The sequence below is a fragment of the Aptenodytes patagonicus genome, chromosome 7 (assembly GCF_965638725.1).
Source record: "Aptenodytes patagonicus chromosome 7, bAptPat1.pri.cur, whole genome shotgun sequence".
NCBI classification, from domain to species: Eukaryota; Metazoa; Chordata; class Aves; order Sphenisciformes; family Spheniscidae; genus Aptenodytes; species Aptenodytes patagonicus.
In genome coordinates this window covers 65,194,196-65,213,543 of record NC_134955.1, presented here as the reverse complement: position 1 = coordinate 65,213,543, position 19,348 = coordinate 65,194,196, and the positions used below count along the sequence as shown (strand labels likewise).

Sequence of the window (19,348 nt, the reverse complement as noted above, 5' to 3'; positions counted from 1 at the left end):
ATCACAGCCCACACATGCAATGTATACATGCTTTATGCATGGTTTTTGTGTGCTACTGATGTAGTTTTATTAGATAAATAAGCTACATTCGGTTCTGTTTATTTTTCATTATGATGCTTTTCTTGCAGGAAGCTTTTAATGCTCTGGACAATAAAGTTCTTGACAAATTTTTGAAAGCAGCTGAACAACTGAAAAATATTTCATCTGATTGTGAAAAGCTGGTAGTGGAAGAAAAGAGTAAAGATGTTCGTAAAAGATGGGAGGTGAGATAATATAGGAAGGAGAATCTGCTGTCTGTCCTCATTAGGCCTGGCATCTTTGAATAACAATTTTTTTGTCACAATACGTTCTGAGGTTTTTATTTGCTTTGTAATACCATCTCACTATCTCACAGGGATAATGTGTTTTGAATTTTGCAGGCAGTTCATCATGAAATTGTATCCTGTGTCCAGCTCATAGTAGAAAGGGAAAAAAAGAAATTTAACGCAACTTTTAAAAAAATCAATAAGCAATTAGGGAAAGAGAAGAAACTCCTAAGTATGGATAAAACTAAAGGGCTCATCAAGGAACATGAGGTACCTGCCACACTCCTTTTCTGCTCACCTACTTCTCTTTGTGAATGCATTGTCTGTCCTTCTTGCTCCTTTTTAGGTACATTATTGCAGCATGTGTTTGTGGAACAGGGCCCTTGTGCTCGGTGTTATGTAAACACAGAACAAAGAGACCACCCAAATTATTTCTTTACTTTTTTTGACTGCAGCTATTAGCCTCCTTGCAGACTGTTAGAATTACCTGCTTTCTACATGGATGGTATCTTTTTTCCATTTTTTTTTAAGACAGCCTTGAAGCATTAAAACCGATTTAGCTGTGCAAAGTATAAAAATAAGAAATGATTACGTGTTCTGTGACTCCCTTGATTTGTTACAGTTGTGTAGATGATGTTAGGTGCCTTCAGGTGAGAGTATCTTCTCGCGGTGCAATAGCTGCACTTTACCTCGGTGTTTGTGCTGTGTATAAATTAACCACAGAGTTAGACTAAGACATTAGTGTTTCACTTGCCAGGGTGGGTCACGGTGAATCTTACATATTCCATAAGCAAAGGGTTTTACACTTCCTTGGTTCTAGTATTTTCCTTCATCCTCCTCTCTGAGATGCATTGATGTGGCCGGTTTACCACTTTATGAGGGTAAGAAATTGCTCTCCTGATGAAATTCTGGTCTTCATTGAATTCAGTGGAGTTTTAGTCTTTGCTTCTCATGGGTTCATCTTCAGCAAATATTACATATGCAAGAGTAAAGAGAAATAAGCATTCTCAGGTGCATTCCTTCTGCTTGTATTTTGTTAGGGTTTTAGTATATCTTTATTTCACCCTAGAAAGTATAATTATTGATGGGGAATGTTTTAAATACATTTTCCAATGCTATTTTTTCTGTAGTCAATGGGACATGTATTTTTGATGTCAGTGTGAAGACGACATGGGACCAAAAGTAGCTAAAATTGTAGTAACATAATGAATTTCAAAATCAAGCAAGAGTCAGTATAGTCTTGTGAATGCAGCTGGGGAACATGTTGCCAGAAATCCTAATTTCTTTCCTGGTTCTATCTGAAAAAGAATCGAGGGAAAATAAATGTTTCTCTCCTGGTTTGACATCTTATACTTTAAATGCACTCATCCAAGAAGACAATGGAAATAGAAAAATGTATGAGAATAATTGCATATCCTTATGCTTCAACATGAGTTAATTATGTTGCTTTTCTTTGTTTAGGCCTTTTTTTCACACGAAGGCAGCCTGAGGGAACTTAGCAAGTCATTAGAAGACCTTGAAGTATTGGGAAGACTGTCAGAAGAAACTGTCCCAGGCATACGCACACTGACTGCAGACTGTGAACAAAAGCTAGAAAAACTTCAACAAATTGTGGCAGATACTTACATGGCCCTGCTGTCTCATGCTGGAAAAGGACAGTTATCTAAGAAAGAGTGGGTGACTGAGTGCGTGATGTGTTGTAGATTCATAGAAATCAGATATATGGATGAATTCTGTGGTATTGTAAATGTACTACCAAGTACGTTACTATGTACATGTCGTGGTTTAACCCCAGTTGGCAACTAAGCACCACACAGCAGCTCGCTCACCCTCCCCGCCCGCCGGTGGGAAGTGGGAGAGAATCGGAAGAGCAAAAGTAAGAAAACTCGTGGGTTGAGATAAGGACAGTTTAATACTTGAAATAATAGAATAACAATAATAACAATAATAATAAATAGTCATGGAAAGTAAAAAAACAAGAGAGAGAGAGAAAAAAACAAACAATCAACCAAACAAAAACAGGGAAAGAAAAAAAAATTGATGCAGCCGCTCACCACCCACCAACCGATGCCCAGCCAGTCCCCAAGCAGTGATCGCTGCCCCCCGACCAGCTTCCCCCAGCTTATATACTGAGCATGACGTCCCATGGTATGGAATATCCCTTTGGCCAGTTTGGGTCAGCTGTCCTGGCTGTGCCCCCTCCCAGCTTCTTGTGCACCTCCTCGCTGGCAGAGTATGGGAAGCTGAAAAGTCCTTGACTTAGTATAAACACTGCTTAGCAACAACTAAAACATCCGTGTGTTACCAACATTGTTCTCATGCTAAATCCAAAACACAGCACTATGCCAGCTACTAGGAAGAAAATTAACTCTATCCCAGCCAAAACCAGGACAGTATATTACTATGGGCAACTGTACACTTAAACATTCAGTATTAAGTTTCATAAACTAGCACTATTTTTAATCATTAGCCAGGATTTCTCTTTTTCCCTTTGTATTTCATATTTTGTTCTTAAGCTGAAATTTCTTTTAAACCGTAGGAGCCCCATTGTTGCTTCTGAGAATGGAGAAAAGCCTGGTTCTTCTCAACAAATTGATATCCTTTCGGTAACGGAGGTAAGAAGTCCATAGTTACTGTTAGGAAACAGTGCTCTGTCTGGGGGAGATCATTGGCAAAAGGAAAAACTGATTATTTTTGTTACTATTCTTGTTGTGGTTGGAGCCCGGGCTTCTGGTCAGACGTCAAAAACCTGTTGCACTTGGGAATGTAGACTAAGTAAATATTAAAAAGTAACATGCAAGGAACAGCACTAGGCATCCTGAGGAGATGTGAGTCTCCAACCTTGCATTATCTTTTGCTAAAGAGTGGGTTTCGGCTGGAAGAGTCGTGTGAAGCTGTGTTCAAGTGCAAATCCCCCATAGTGTCCCAGTAATTTGAACAAGTTTCAGAGGACACAGCGAGGAAAAATAGTGAAGAGTTGGAGGCGTTTGCTTTAGAAAAATACAGAGAAAACCAGAACACATGTAACTTCTTAGAACTAATTTCAGAGAGACAGAATACTGCAGTTCATCATTTGGATGCCACAGATGATGTCTCATTTAGGATAAACATTCATGCAAGTAAGGCTGCAGACAGCTCATCAGACAGCCTCCAGACTGGTGATTTATAGGAAGGGACCCACTGCATTGCATTTACATAAAGTTTGAAGATATGTAGGAATTGGCTATTATCAAGGGAGATCTCTTGTAAGGCTACTAATATAGTCCCTGATAGAATGATGAAATCTGTTCTCTCATGGAAAATCAAAGTATGAATTATATAACTAACATCAGCCAGCCTCAAACTGAGCAGTAGAGTATATCCTGGAATCAAGGGAGAGACACATGCAAAGGCATCTGGTATAAGCAGCCTGACAGAAGCTGCAGAAGACAGTGCCTTGTGGTTGCCCAAGGATGTCCATGGAGCTGCAGCAAAAATTTGCACAAGTGGATTGTGCTTGCCAAAGACCCAGTATCTGTGGAAGGAATGAATGACCTGGCTGCAAGTGTTCAAAAATTTGCTCTTTTGGTTCATGACACATCTTGTATTCATGAATGGTATCTCTCGTCTCCTTGGGACAGGAACACATGAAGCAGTTGCTTCTTTCATGAGTTTTCACTATGTATTGACACAGCATGATGCAGAGGTCATTGTTACCTTTTTTTATATTTACTTAGACCTCAAGACCTGCTGCAGATACAGTTTTGGAACCAGATGTGAAACATCACAATGGAGAAAGCTATGCAAAGAAATTTGAGGAAGACAGTGATTTGCCCATACCAGCTTTATTAGAGAGGTAATTTTTAAAGGATAAAATGCATGTATATTGAGGTGATACTATGCTAGACATTCATAAATTAATTGAATGTATCGAACATAGGGTGCACTTTTGCTGTGCAGAACTCTGTTCTTGTTTTACTACAATTTACTTAATACTGCTCTGTAAGTGATAAGGAAGCACTATAATAGCTAAATGCTTCAAACATTAGGATTTCGTAGCAAGAACACTTAGAGCTAGAAAATTTTTTCTTCTGCTCTTTTCTTGGGCCAGAAAAATCTGTATCTGTCTTACTAAAAACTTCAAATATCGCAAAATAAAAGAAATGTGTAAAGTTTTTAAAGAACTGACCTTTTTACGTTCATAAAACTGAATTTAGAGAATGCAGGCAGGCATTCATACTTGAAAATTAGGCAGGTGAGCAATTTCTCAGCTCTTTTATATGTTGCTCATTTATGTCCATTCATTTGGGACTTAGGTAAAAATATAAATTTGCAATAGACTGTGCTTATTTTATACGGTAATCTGTTGGTCAGCAAGTCCCAGCCCCTGCCATGTCCCACTAAATTAGAAGTAATATTCTCTCTGAAAGTGATCGTATCTTTCTTTAGCTATAACACACAAAGAAGTAACGTGGAGGAACTTCTGCAAATCAGCAGAGATAAAGTAGCATCTGGCTTTACAGATGAAATACAAGGCACTTCATGCCTTCAGAATAAGCTGCTTGAACTACAGGTAAGTATTCATCTTTTAAAAACATACTTGGTGCCTAAGTTGTCATTTTCTCATGTAGAGCCCTCACCTCTCTGTGTTATGTGTATTGCCAAGGGAAAAGGAGCATCCTTACAACCAGGTTTATTAGAAGTAGAAGGGAAATCAAGGGTTTAGCATTCAGCAGAACTGCATTCCTACAGTGGTGTTTTGCAAGTGTTGCTGAAAGAAGAAATTGGTGGCGCTCAGTTTGTGATCTGCAGGCTGAAATAGGTCTCATGGAAAAAAACACTATGGAAAGCAGCTTTTTTGTCAGCAGGAGTGGTAAGTGATGTACCATGGTCAGGGCTGGTGGAGTTATCAGAGTTGAACGATCAAATGGCAGTGGTGTATGTGCAGAATGAAACTGTTCCAGGACTTATAACTTGATCAGGTTTGTGAGAACCTTAAGGGGATGATAAAAGGCACATAACTGATGCTGGAGAATTTACTACAGCAATTTATCAAGTCCTTGCTTGAAAGGAGTACAAAGGTTATCTAGCATCTCAGAACTTGGTTCAGTTCTATGCTTGTTTTTGTTCTTTTGAACATAACTAAGTTGAGATATTTTCCGTTCATTCTTGTAGTAAAAATGGCTGAACCCTATTTATTGAACCTTTTATAAAATGTAGCCAAGGCATATATCCAACATGGAAATTTTCATCATAAAAAGTTGGTAGAGATGGTAGAGATGTGCATGCAGCTAAAAACTTAAAGTCTTAAAGAAAAAGAAAGCAATAGATACTCTTACTTTCAGGTGATGTTTTCACTTTTTCTGCAGAGGCTCTTGTGACTGTCATTTTATGAACTGTCCAGTCCCTTGAGAAATACAGTTATCATATAAATGCAATCAACACTGCGTATCTTTTAGGTGATAGAGAGTGAAACCAATTCTGGCTGGACACAATGGGAAAACATCTCATCTGCCTTAGAAAATCTTGTGGATGAAGTGCAGCAGGCTTCTATCTCTGAGACGAGAAGCAAACTAACAGGAGAATGGAAAGAGCTTCAGGATATTATAAGTACCAGGTATAAAAGAACAATTAATGATATTAGCTAAGGAATAGTTCATTGTAACTAATGTGTGTATTGTGAAGGGAATAGTGTGTGTTACAGAAAATACCTGCACATTTTTAATTGCATAAAATTAAGCTTTTCTTAATTATACTTGGTTCATATATACATTGCAGAGAGTGTGAATCTCTCCAAGAAGCACAGAGCCAGATCTCTGTAACATCAACTGTGCAGTATTCCCAGGTTTGCTGTTACTTCCTTGAACCTTTTGGTTAAATTCACTGCGATTCACAGTGCTTTTCTTATTAATCAATGGAAAAACTCCTTTGACCTCAGGAGCAGGAGGATTAGATCTGTTAGACAGTCAATTACATTATCTTTGTGGCTTTTTGTTCTGTAAAATGTTGAGCGTCTTTTTCTGCTTGCTTTCCCAGTTCATGTTTTGTTATCTTTCTTGTAGAACAAACTCTTTAAGGACTGCTTTGGAAATTGTTTTGCCAATAGAAAATGAATCCCTTCTTCTATGTGAATTAGATCAGCGGCTGAAGAAAAAGGACATCCAGCAGTTCAATCTGATGAATAGTGATCTTGCTTATAGGGAACTAAAGGTAAGGGAAAATGCAGAGATCACACCCTAGCTGGAATAGTTTTTAATATGTCTAGGAACTGGAGAACTTAATGGGATTTTCACTCAGAAGTTTGGGACTGCTCACAAGACTTCCCAAATCTTCTAACGTCTAACAGCATTTTACTCCCTTTGCTTTAAATGTTCTTGTTCCTGTAGAGCCAGCCAGGGACCCTCAATAGGCTCTACTGTAAAAAGCATAGTCGTGAACATTTCATCTTAGGTTAGGACTTTCCAGATTTACACTGTTCCCACCTGGCTTTATATCACTTTGTGGAGTGAAATACATAATGTGGTGTTAATTTGTGAGCTAAGCAAGCTGTCTTGTGTCACATCTGCTGAGGTATCTGAGCACACCCCAGGATGGTTTTGGAAGCTCTGCATGTATGCAATAACTTGTTCACTTGCTATCAGTATGTTATGCCTAGGCTCTGGTCTGTCTATTAGGCAGGGTGAATATTGTTTTGTTCTTGATAAGCACTCTGAGCTAAACACACTGACTGCTACGCAGAACTGAAAGTTTGCATTTGTCTGCCCTTGGCTCTTGAGCTAAGTAGGGTTTAGGTCTCTCAAGCTGTAGGGCAGAGAGTATGTGCACTCTCTGTCTGAGATGACTCTTTTTAGCTGGAAGGGCCCTGCATTTTTTTCCCAGCTCCCTGCACATTTGGAGTTTCACAACTCTGACACACTGCTGTTTGTTTGAGGGCTGTAACCAGATAGCATGCAGACTTCACCAAGAGATTTTTAAATGCGTGTAAGTCTCCTCCAGAAGTATAGCATAAAGCATTTAAAAGATGGCAGAGTAACAAACATCTATGTGCCCGCCTGTGCTCTGAGTGATCTCCCTCTGTGACAGCCTGCTAGTTTCGGTCCCAGGACTCTCACCTTTCTCTCCTTTTTGTCTGATTGCTGGAAAGAGGTTTGGGCTTTCTATAGTGCTGACCAAATTCTCTGTGCGTGGAATACCATTTTATTTCATTTTTCTTCTTTTTCCTTCCCTCCACCAAAGTCCAAAGTAGGAAAAAAGAGGTTTTCTTTCTTAACCACCCTGTTTAGCATACTTATTTTATTGCGAGTATAATTTTTTTTTCAGTCATAGGTTCAGCTTGAATGCAGGATACAGATTTTCTTTCACTTGCTAACACTGTCGGTTGTTCTCTCAATTTCAGGAGCTACAGAGATCCATATTAAATCAGATTGAAGTGTGCAAACAATTGGAACACCTAGATAGTTCAGCAAGAGATGAATTTAATCCAATAGACCTGCAAGCTGCAAGTAAAATTATGATATACTATCAAAACCAGCTTGAAGAAATGAGCCATAAAATGCAGATCCGCGAGACAGTCCTTAAAGATCTGGAAGCTTTTATGGGCTCATTGAGGAAGATTCAGTCTTCCATCAAATGTCTCACAGATCCCTCAGGTCAACCTGAAATACAGGGAAAAGCATTGAGAGAGGCTGCACAAGAAGTTTCTCGTATGGCAGAAGAGGCTAAATGTTTGGATGAACGCTTGAAAACAGTTGATATCTGTTTGGAAGATGCTGAATGTGGGAGAAAGACTTGCTGTGAAAACCTTGTTCTGACTTTATCTGAAGAGCTAAATGCGACTTATGAACCCTCAAGTGAACAGGTGCTTACAGAGGAAAAAGACTTATACAAGATTTTTTCCACAAAAAACGGTGAACTCCTTAAAAACATTCAGGATCTACGTGACAGAATTAACAAAATAGGCTTGAAGGATCCAACAATTCCAGCTATTCAACAAAGGTGAATTCTTTTTTAAAACTCTTAATTTCATAATTTCAGTGAACTCAGAGGGCCTGTGGCCCCTTTGCAGTAGAGCACTGAAACTTGCATGTGTCTTGAAGTATCTGTGGAGTGCTGAAAGAAGTTGTGAGCTTATGGTTTATTCTCTGCCTCACAGCCTAAATAACTTTTCTTTTAAACTTCTATGTATGTGTGTGTTTGAAGCAGCATTAATGAAGAAAAAATAGAAGGAGGTTGATTGTTATGATCATAGTTTTCAGTAAGAAAACTGTCAAACAGGGAGACAGGTCTTCTTGCTGAGCACTTACACATGTGATGTGAAACTCTGCGCTTGTAGAAGCCTTGTGTTATTTTACCACACCTGCAGAAAGCCACTAACATGATTTGTATGTCTCCGATACTGTTTCAGAGGAGCTCTCTACAGCCTTGCAAAGGATGAATAAACAATTCACTACTGTTTATGCGGGTGGAAAAAGGGAGGGGGGAGGAGTTTATAAGCTGCCACTCTTTTTTTAAGTTCTGAAATCCCGTCCTATGGCATAGCTTCCTTTCTTAGACCATATTTTAAGATAGTCAGAATGCACTTACCTTTTAATAGAAAATAATTCACTATGTTCATACAGACCCTATTGGACTTTAGGATTTTGGATTACTTTCTCACAGGGCTTAGGTCAGCATAACTCATCTGAAGGACTGTGTCAAATTACACGAACTGAAGATCAAATTAGACTTTTTATGATGTCATTTAATATAGTTGGTATGTGCAGCTCAGGATGAATTTCTAGGGAACTTAGTAATTACATTGGGGAAAAAAATCAAAGACCGGCTTTAATATAAGGCTGTATTTCATTTTTTCTAATAAAGGGTAAAATCATTAACGGAACTGGAAAAGGAATTGGATTGTGCTGCTGTTGAAATGAAACCTATGCGAGAGATTGCTAATAAGCTCCCACAGATCAAAGAGGAAAAAGCAGAGGAAGCAAATGAACAGTGCAGAGTTACAGAGAGGTTATGGGAGGATACAAAACTCTTGCTTGCTGAATGGTAAGGAGAAAAGTTACATTTTAAAGTAGTATTGTACAAGTAAGAAGTTTGCTTGTAAAATGAAACAGCAGAAAAGCATTAGACCATACTTTAAAGTAAATTAAATATTGATACAGTAGCAAATGTTACTATTATGATGCTGTAAACTATCATAATGCCAAGAATTGCACATAGAAGTTTGCAGCCAAAGCTCGTGAATGTTTTTTATTTTTAAGACATCACAGTCCCATCATTTAGCAGGTATGCAGTGATGTGTTGGACTTAATTGGTATCCAAAAGAAAAACCTGGCTGCTGCTGGGAATGATGTGTCTTCTATATTTGCTGTGAATTTCATGCCAGCACATTCGAAAAGATAAGTCAAACTGAAACAAATGGAAGAGGACAGCTGGGAACAGTCTCTTAGCCAGGAAAAGACTAAAGGAGCTTGGTTTGATAAGTCTGTGAGACTGAGGACTGGGAAAGGCTATGATTGATCACCCAGGGCATCTGTCCTTCTCTTACAGTTTTTAAAGATGCCTAGAGGCTTTGCATGGACTGGCACAGTTCTAGTTAATCCTCATGGCTTGCACAGGTGTCAGTGGGAGTAATCTGTTTTCATATTCCACTGAAGGCTGAGCTGAGGTAGTATTTCCCACTGTCCACCACCCAAGCTGTTGTGATATCTGCTGTACGTTGTATTTCAGTTTATTGGTGACTGAGCTCACCTTTCAGGTGGAGAGTATCATATAAACAGAACTGCTCAGGTCACATCACAGTTAAATGTGAATCAGAAGCATATGATGGTGAAGGGCATTTCTGATTCCAAAAACTGTCTTAATACCACACCAGGTATCATACAGTGTTGCAGGGTTTATGACTGGTACGGTTTATCCCCCCTTTTCTCTCTTCCAAACATCACAGTCAAACTCCCCACATGTTTGAATATAGGAGAAGGAAGCAGACAAGAGGTTAAGGCTGCTGGTTTATGCTTAGGCCATAAATAATACATGTCTTTTTAATAGCCAGGAGCAGTGTGCAAGGGCTCTGGAGCTCCTGAAGCAATATCAAAGCTGCAAAACTAGTCTGACCAGCATCATCCAGAAACAGGAGATTGTGCTTTCACAGCAAACTTCTTACATGGGGAAGGAGAATTTGAACAGACTAATAACAAAGGTGAGTAACAAGAACTTACTGAAAAGCAAAGAAAAGCCTTTCCTGGGAGCTTTCGCGTGTAGGGTTGCCCTTGCACACCCAGCCTTCAGGGCAAATGTTAAGACCTTACTTTCACTTTGGCTTCCAAAATACATTTAGGGACCATACCCTGGTTTCGTTTTCAGCTGATGTCTAGCTTTGCTTAGCAAATCAAGGTCTGGTTAAAGGGGAGGGATTAAAAAAAAAAAACAACCAATATAGAAAAACTATGATCTAGTATCAAAAGAAGATGAAATCCCGTCCTACCAAATACACATGTTAAAATCAGCCATATTCACCCACACCCTTTAGAATATTTTCTACTGAGTTAAAAACCTTATAGTGGGCAGTTTGCAAATATACAAAAATAGCAAATTCATTTGTTACTAAGAAGATACTTTAAAATGGTGTACCACTTAAGGCAAAAATAATAGGTAATGCACTCCTTGGAGCTGCTTGTTTCTCTGTTGTTGCTGTAGCTTATGACCAAGAATTTAGATCCATATCCTCTCCTTGCTCATGTCACTGGGTCCCAGGCAGGACTGCGGAGTTTGTCTGCACCATGCAGTGCTGTGCAGAGATCTTCAGCTAGCCCCGAGCAAGCAGGATCAGGAACAGGAGCCATAAGGCTGTGTCAGCATGGCACATGTGCTCAGAGGTTGGGCCATGACAGATCTATCCTGCTTCCCAGGCTGGAGCTTGTGTACCTCGCTGTATGTCGTTGCCACCGCGCTCAGAGACAGCTTGGGGATTGTGAGCATGGTGCTGCCTTGGGGTGTGGACTTCTGGAGGCCAAAATGGTTTTGACTGGGCTGATGATACAGTATTTCCTTGAGTGGTTACATTTGCAGCATGAATCTCTGCCCTCACACTGACTTTGCTGACCAAACTGTGTTGCGGTTAGCCATAACAACATAGTTCGGTATTTCTCCTCTCGCTTCTCCTATGTTACAAACCTACTTAGAAGGCAGACCTTCTATGTGAGAGCCTTGGCCTCCGTAACCAACATTTGCTCCATGCTGTCTTTGGTAGCAGTTAAACATTTGCAGTAGCTTTTACATTAGCTGATGAGACTGAATGAGCAGGTATTGCTGGACACCCCCTCCTTCAGTTTAAAGTTTCCCACTTTTTCAGACAAAAATTTGACAGCCAGCTACGTTCTTCTTGGCTAAATGAATACAACCACTGGACATAGTTGTCCATGACTAATGGATTAGCGAACAGCAGCATGTCCATCATGACCATTTTACTGTACAGGTTTCACATTTCCTGGCTGGGTTGTATAACTGGTTGTTCAGATCCCATTTTTAGGCTTTCTGATGAGGCATCACCCGTATCATTCAGGAACATTTGCTCTCAGGCAGTGCCTGGGATGGTTAAATTTAAGAAGGAATGCAAGCGCTTTCTTCCCTCAGGCGATGGGATGGTGTCCGTGTGTGCCACCCTCCCTTCACCTGAGGCAGGGTCTTTTCTTGGTTTCACCAGTGAGACCTCTGGCACCTCGTATCACTCGGGCTCCTGCTGCAGGGGAGATTGCCTGCATACCCTGGGCCCTGTTTGTATGGAAACCCCTTGCTCTGTTAACAACCCTTCCTCCTCACCTTGAGTTTTGCAACTCCCACTCTCAGAATTGCCGTCTGCAATAGCTGCGGGCACAGTACAAGGCGTGTCCTTGAGTGCTGATGATTTGTTATTTATAATTATATAAAATAATAACAGAGAAGATTCTCTCCCTTGTTCTGGTTTGTGAGTGCTGCTCTGCCGTCCCTCCCCTTATCTCAGTGGCTGGCAGTATCTATATGAGAAGATGTAATGTTTGTCTTTGGGAAATAAGGAGAGCTTTTAATATCAAATTGCCTAACACTAGAGGTCAGTGTTTCTTTTCCAGCGAGCTTCCATTTTGTTTGTAAACACTGACATACATTACAATTAAGCACAAAGAAGCAGTCTAGTGTTTAAATAGAAAGTAAGAAAAAGGGACATTTCAGTTCCTGGCAATGGCAGATTTGACAATAGCTATGTTTAAGTAGGATTTAAGCTTTTTTTTTTAAAAGTAGTTGAAAACCTGCGGGTCAGAATGCCAGGTTATATTTTTTAGAGTTGCAATAGTATCTCAGATGATTGTTATGTTGCACATTGTTTATTTCTGTAACTGAGGTTTTGTGTATGGATGTACAGTCCCCTTGGATCTTGCAATTACAACTTTTAAAGCAAACTGTGGTTTTGGCTCTCTTAGTCAGAAATATATTATCCATAGGTCCCACTCAGCTGTTTTGCAGCCAATAACAGAATGATATGGATTTCTAACAGGGAAATGTTCCTATCAGCGTGACACGGATATAGCAACACAGGATACATTCCTAGTCTCATCATATTATATAAAATAGATTATTTTGTGTAATGCTGTTGTTTCTCTAAACTAAAAAGAACAGCACATCAGTTAAAAATGTTTTGCTGAATAAACAGTCATAAGTAAACATGCTTGTAAATATCCATTTGGTCTTTTTCACAGATTGAAGAGGCAAAAAAGGAATTTAATGATCACTCTGAAGATGTAGACAAAATAAATCAGATCTGCAAAAACCTTCAATTCCAGCTCAATAAAATGAGAAGCTTTGAGGAGCCTCCATTCGAGAATGAGGCTAACATTATTGTTGACAGATGGCTGGATGTATGTAAAAAGTAAATTATCAGGGTGGTCTTATCTGTTATGCATTACAGTAATTGATTCTGACGCGTGTGTAATATTTGGAATAAATTAAGTGCAATATGGCGAAGATTCTTAAGAGATAAATCGAAGTGTTTAACCAGAGCAAAGCTTGCAGAGTGTCTATTGGCGTAATGTTTCTGATCTTTCAGGTAGTTTATATCATGGGTACTCCTTGGCAGTAAATAATTCTAGGAAATGCAGAAAGGCAATATTTGTGCTTTCTGCATGAATCTGTAAGCTTCCATAACAACTTCTGTGGATTTAGACTTTGGAGACAATCTGGAGAATTACAATGCTGGTGCTTTTGGTGAGAAATGTTTGCCACTGTCCATCTAAGCAGTGCATCAATACTGAGATTAGATGGTATTTACTGAGAGTAGATAAACATTAATGAGCAAGGCTCCTTCCTAAACCTGCCTTAAAACTGGCAAGCTGCCATTGTGATTGGTATGTTTGGTGACATGTGTGGCAGGGATTTAAATATCTTCTCTATGACCAGTTCACTGTGAAGATAGATGAGATTTTTTTTCCCTTGCCGCACTGGTTTTTGTGGGTCGTTTCATCTCACTCTGATTTTATTATGCTGCTTTTGCTTTTGGAATATAACTCAATATTTTTGAAATCTCTGTGTGTTTTCTGTATATAAATCTCATGGTAGATCAATGAAAAGACTGAAAACTACTGTGATAATTTGGGAAGAGCTCAGGCTTTGTGGGAAAAACTTCTTAGTTTATCTGGCACAATCGACGCTTGGGCAAATGCAGAACTTAGGAATGCAGAAGACCATTGTCTGACCGAAGAGGACCTTACGCAGTTGAAGGTAAATTGAATGGAAATTTTTTACCCTTAACTTATACTGTAGTGATATGGACTTTGGACTATAAACATTCACATCGCACAGAAATATCAGCACTGCAAAAGCAGAGGAAGTTGTAACATTTGCAATTGTATCTGCACAGATACTTTCACTGAAGACATTGCATAACATATTGGGGATGCAGGTCTTGGAAACTGATGAATAGATAGCGTATATGTATACTAAATTGTTTTGAATTAATGCAACACTGCAAATGCTGCTTTAGACTACAAAAGCCTCCTCATTCCTTTGTTCTGTACAAACATACAGCAAAGAGAAGGCCTGGAAAGCTTGTAGTCTAAGTACAATGGTGCACATATTTCCTTGTGCCTAGAGAAGAAAGGGAAGAGAGTGCATATAGGCTAATGATTAGTTTTCTAGTTAGAAATTGCCCATCAGTGAAGATACTGGAGCCTCAGAAATGGCTGGGCAATGCACAGTTCAAGAAGAGGTTGCAGAGGTGGCTTATTTGCTCCTGTGATCCTTATCCCGGTGTGCTCCCCAGTGTAACTTAGTGCAGCCTTAATAGTGGCTGGCTGCTAAGGGTCTCCGAGGGCTGCACACAGGCAGGCATCAGCAGAGCCTGGGTTGCCCATGCCCCTTTCACACAGATTATGGCATTAACTCCTGGTATTGGGGTGCAGTGGGATGCAGCTGGGTGTAAAAACACGTGCACTAGCTCTATGCCATTGAAGAGCCTCACATACAGGGGTAAATATTTTAATTTCTGACTTCAGGGCCATAATCGACAAGCTGCGCTGCTTTGTTGTGGTTATAGCCAGTACCTACTAAACAAAAGTAATTTCCTGCTTGAGTGGGGTTGAGACATAAATATATCCCGTATCCACTTGTTTGAAAATATGCAGGCATTTTTTTCTCAGTGTTTACATGCTACAAATGCCCTGTTTTTTATTATGCTTATTTGCCACATTACTGCTACTGTTAGCGCTGCTCATTTGTTTTAATTTGCAGAGCAGTAAAAAGCCAAGGTGTTCTTTGTATATAGATCTTCCCAGTGAAACAGTAGTATGCATGCTGTGCAGAAGTGGATATTTTGTCACATTATTATTGCCTTTACCATTGTATTGTTAGAATTTACCTGGGGTAGTTCAGGTCCCCGAGGGCTCCAGTAAAAATGCACCAGCTGGCAACTGCATCTTAAGAGCCATTTTGTTACCTGGAAACTGCTCAAGCCCGGCATGATGTGACCATGCCGCCGACGTGCCTCTACTGTTGCTCAGGAAGGGCTGTGCTGGAGGTGACTGTGCCTAAGGTTACTCCGCTGCTCCTGTGCGAGAGGATAATTCTCAAGAGAGAGGGGAGGAGAGGGCAAGCAAGAGACAAACCATGTTTCCCATGAGCTACTGTGAAAGCGGAATAGAAGGAGAGAAAACTGAACTCAGTGGATTGGTATTTTTGTAAAATGATTTAAAGTGCAGAGGGCATCAGGTTCATTTATCGACTTATTATTATTTCTTTTGTTGCTGATCCTGAAACAACTCTACATTAATGTTAATTACAAAAAAAACCCCAACTGTTGCAATGTGTATCGTGTTACATAGGGTTGAAACCCAGGGTCCTTTGTGACCGCCCAGCAGAGCACCGGTGCATGTGCTTTCAAGAAGCCTGTCACAAAAGAACAGAGTAATGAATTATTTGACTGTATATTTACACATAATTTCAGTATAAATAATGTGAGAGAAGTTCTGCTTTCCCCTGTAGCCAGTATGCAAATAGGAACTCTTAAGGGCTGCAGCATGTGAATGGGTTTTGATGATTGCTTGTACAGAGACTGCAAAGGAATACTTTGTCCTGAGGGAATTTGAAATATTGATTTGGGAATATGAGACAATGTGACTATTTTAGATATAAGCTGTTTCATAAGTTGAAGCTGGTATTTTACTTTCACATACTGTCTTGTTCCAAAACCCATTCAAATGAGTAGAGGTCTTTTCGTATGCAAAGGATTTACATTTAAAAAGTGCTTACAGCATGTGTTGTATTTTATCACATCCCTACCAAAGCGTACCATCAGGATGCCAATTCTTTAAGTCTGTAATATCTGAGAATATCCCTTTTTAATAGAAGCAGCAAGAAATAAATACAAAATTAAGATTATTTTCCTGCAAATTTATTTGGGTTAATATAGAAGTAAAATAATTAAAATTGTTAAATTTATGCTAGATTTGCATTACAACTGCTTTGCCTGAGAAACATAGAGTGTTTCTGACTCTAATACAAAAAAAAAGTCTAAATTGCGAAAATGAAAATCAGGAAATGGACCAGTTGTGGGAGCTCTATATGCCAAAATGCAGAATCAGAATATTAGTAATACAATTTTCTAACAGAAACATGGAAATTTAATGGGGGGGGAAACACAGTTACCGATGTGTTTTTTCCACCTTTAGGCATGCTTACGAGTCCAAGAGCAGAAACTCCAGAAATTTGACAACACGGTGGCTGAGATAGAAGAACTTCTGAATAGTAATGAACCTCCACTGGAGCTACAGGTACGAAGGAGCTTTTACAGCTAATACACCAGTACTCGCTACTACAGCCCTGCTTCTAGTATTGTCTTTGCCACAATCATCTTAGTTTGACTTAAAACTACCCAAAGAGAATTGGAGGCATTGTTGGCTATTAGCAGTGACATTTCATTTGTTGTCTTTCTTAAGCTGTTAGAACCAAACCTGTCATTTTAAACACAAAGGCCTCTCACAGTCCTGTGCCTTTTAGGGACTTAGACCTGACCCAACTGTTTTGCAGGCCTGCTGAAAGAGGCCAATATCAGTAATATCTGGCTTTTAGCTATTGGCCAAGAACAAGGCACAATGGACCTCATCAACCCTTTGGGGATCCAAGTAAATCAGCATGCTGTCTATTTTAAACTGTACCTTTACCTAGATATGTTTAATGTAGCTTGGTAGTATGTAGCTATTTGCATAAAGTGGTGTTTACCGTGATGTTTTCCTTTGGGATATCACAAGGAAATCTTCATCTTTTTGTGTTAACTTCACACAGCAAAGAATAAATCATTCTCCGCTGTTTGAGACCATGCTAGCCTACCTTGATCCTATACCAGTTCCCTAAGCATCCGCTCCCAGTCTCTGTTAGATGCACCTTGAGCTTGACCCAGTTTGCCTATTTGTGTGTTTATCCTCAGGAGGCAGTGAACTCAGAGGAGTTTCACTGGGTAACGTGATCTAAAGAGCTTAGGAAAGGACTCGGCAACCTTGTACTGTGTACACTATGCTCCTTGGGAGCACCAGACGCCCTGAGCCTCCTGGGGTGGTGTTTCAGCATGTGGCCATGATCCCATTGAGTTGCTGTCTCATGCAAATCTGCAGAAGCCTTAAGAATAAGGTTAAGGACCCGTTGCTCCTTAGTTACTAGTCTCGAGCCAGAGCTGCCCGCCTCTCTCTTGTCCTTGCCTGTTTTTTGTATCTCTGGGGGGAATCTGCCCTGGTGGGATCGCTGCAGGGAGGTGTGTTACAGAGTGAGCTGGCACCCTCTTTTTCCTGGTAGCCAAAGCACATGTAAGGCCTTTATCCAGCTGAGAGCAGACACTGGAGTAGGCTGACGATGAAATTTATTAGTAAAGCAGCACCAGTAAATGCATTGCTAATAAAGATGAACTGAGATCATTCCTCCTCAGAAAAGCAGGGCTTAAATACTATTATTTTTCAATTTGTGGAGTGGGAGGGAAGGAAACTGGGACAAGCTGCGATTGAAACGTCTGGACTTCAGATCATTTCATTGCTTTTTATGGTTATCATGGAGTTCTGTAATATTCTAGGAAATCAATCCTGTATGATTTCTTACGTATGTTTATTTCCAATTTTAAGGTCATCAGATCATCAGTTGTGCAAAAAATGGAGCTAATCAAAGAGCTCTTGTCAACGAAGCGGGGGACCAGTGAACTCAGCGTGAATACAGCAGAACTAAAAGGAGACCTTGATCTGGCCAAGACACAGATTGGAATGACTGAATCACTTTTAAAAGCTTTATCTCCTTCTGACACCTTAGAGATCTTTACTAAACTAGAGGTAGTGTGCCACAAATTACACATCTTTTATAATTTTGTTCATTATTTCTCTTCTGGGCCAGTCTTCGTAAGTGTTTCTCCTGTATATGTTGTAAACTGCTGGAATAACTCAAGTGAAGAGCCTGGCTTGAATATTTCCTTAAGCTGCCAGAAATGTGAATGAAAAGCCTGTTTTCACTGGATGTTATCAGATGTTGTTAGTTAACCCTTGCAGCTATTGGATATGGTTAGTGATAGGCACAACAACAGTATACCACCCAAGATATGTTGAAGCAGTAGTGGGGGTACTGGGTTGTATCTTTTCCAAGACTGGGTAATATACAGAGGTTGGCTTTGTGTCACCTGAGCCTGCCTGCAAGGGGAGCTCCCAGTAGGCAATTTAAGCCAACTTTCCATCCTCCTTGCACCAGGGAGAGAGGTGAAAAAAGAGCTGCTTCCTGCTTGGAGGTTCAAGGCTGGCAAGATCTAAACCTCCTGTTGAGCAGTGAATGGATTATGCACATTCTGGGTGTCAGACCACTAGTGTTTGCGGCAGTGAAATCACAGGCATTGGAAGAAAGATACAGCTTTTAATGAATTCTCCCAGCTCCCTCTAAGTTATTTTTCACTCCACTTGAAAGGGGCTTGACATACAGAGTAAGGCATTTAGGGATGGAATAGTGCCTATGGCAGCTAAGGCATTATAGCTTCTAGGTATTATATGCTCTGGAACGTACTATATTACTGTGCACTTCACATATCTATTTTGTGTGATGCCAAAATGTGCGTGAGTGAATGTATGTGTGATTATGTATGCATACAGATGTATACACACTGCTCAAGGAGAGTTTAGTGCTTATATCTACCTATTGATTGCCTTGTTAATGTCAATATACTTTAAGAAATTATTTTGACACATAGGCAGGACTAAACCCTTTGCAAAACTCTTGTACTAAAGCAGCTCTGTAGTGAACTTCTGCTTGCACTTCAAATTTTGCTTTTTACCAGTTGTCCTTTTTTTTTTAACTTCAGGAGATACACCAGAAAATTCTGCAACAAAAACACCATGTGACATTACTCCAAGAAGAGACGGATTGTCCTGATGTGGATGAATTAAATAAGCAGCTTAAATGTGTCACTGATTTATTTAATAAGAAGAAACATGTGTTTCAAGATCACTTTATCGGTGTTCTGAACCGTAAGCAAACACATTTCACATTTATGTAGCTTTATAGGTTTGTACTGACCATCATAATCACTTAAA

At 39.8% G+C, this 19,348-nt stretch overlaps 1 protein-coding gene across 2 annotated transcripts in view; it reads left to right on the top strand.

Annotated features, from left to right (window-relative positions):
• Positions 1–19,348, top strand: part of SYNE2 (spectrin repeat containing nuclear envelope protein 2) — a 205,929-nt gene that overhangs the window by 50,394 nt on the left and 136,187 nt on the right. The window contains exons 21-36 of one of the 2 annotated variants that reach the window (XM_076345620.1): positions 129–263; positions 420–575; positions 1,767–1,978; positions 2,845–2,920; positions 4,022–4,140; positions 4,734–4,857; positions 5,744–5,901; positions 6,347–6,494; positions 7,681–8,279; positions 9,144–9,323; positions 10,326–10,476; positions 13,007–13,165; positions 13,863–14,024; positions 16,469–16,570; positions 17,906–18,106; positions 19,117–19,282. In XM_076345620.1, coding sequence (XP_076201735.1) covers positions 129–263; positions 420–575; positions 1,767–1,978; positions 2,845–2,920; positions 4,022–4,140; positions 4,734–4,857; positions 5,744–5,901; positions 6,347–6,494; positions 7,681–8,279; positions 9,144–9,323; positions 10,326–10,476; positions 13,007–13,165; positions 13,863–14,024; positions 16,469–16,570; positions 17,906–18,106; positions 19,117–19,282 — 2,848 coding nt within the window. Of the gene's footprint in view, positions 1–128; positions 264–419; positions 576–1,766; positions 1,991–2,844; positions 2,921–4,021; positions 4,141–4,733; positions 4,858–5,743; positions 5,902–6,346; positions 6,495–7,680; positions 8,280–9,143; positions 9,324–10,325; positions 10,477–13,006; positions 13,166–13,862; positions 14,025–16,468; positions 16,571–17,905; positions 18,107–19,116; positions 19,283–19,348 lie in introns of both variants that reach the window. The other variant, XM_076345619.1, reaches the window with a different exon arrangement.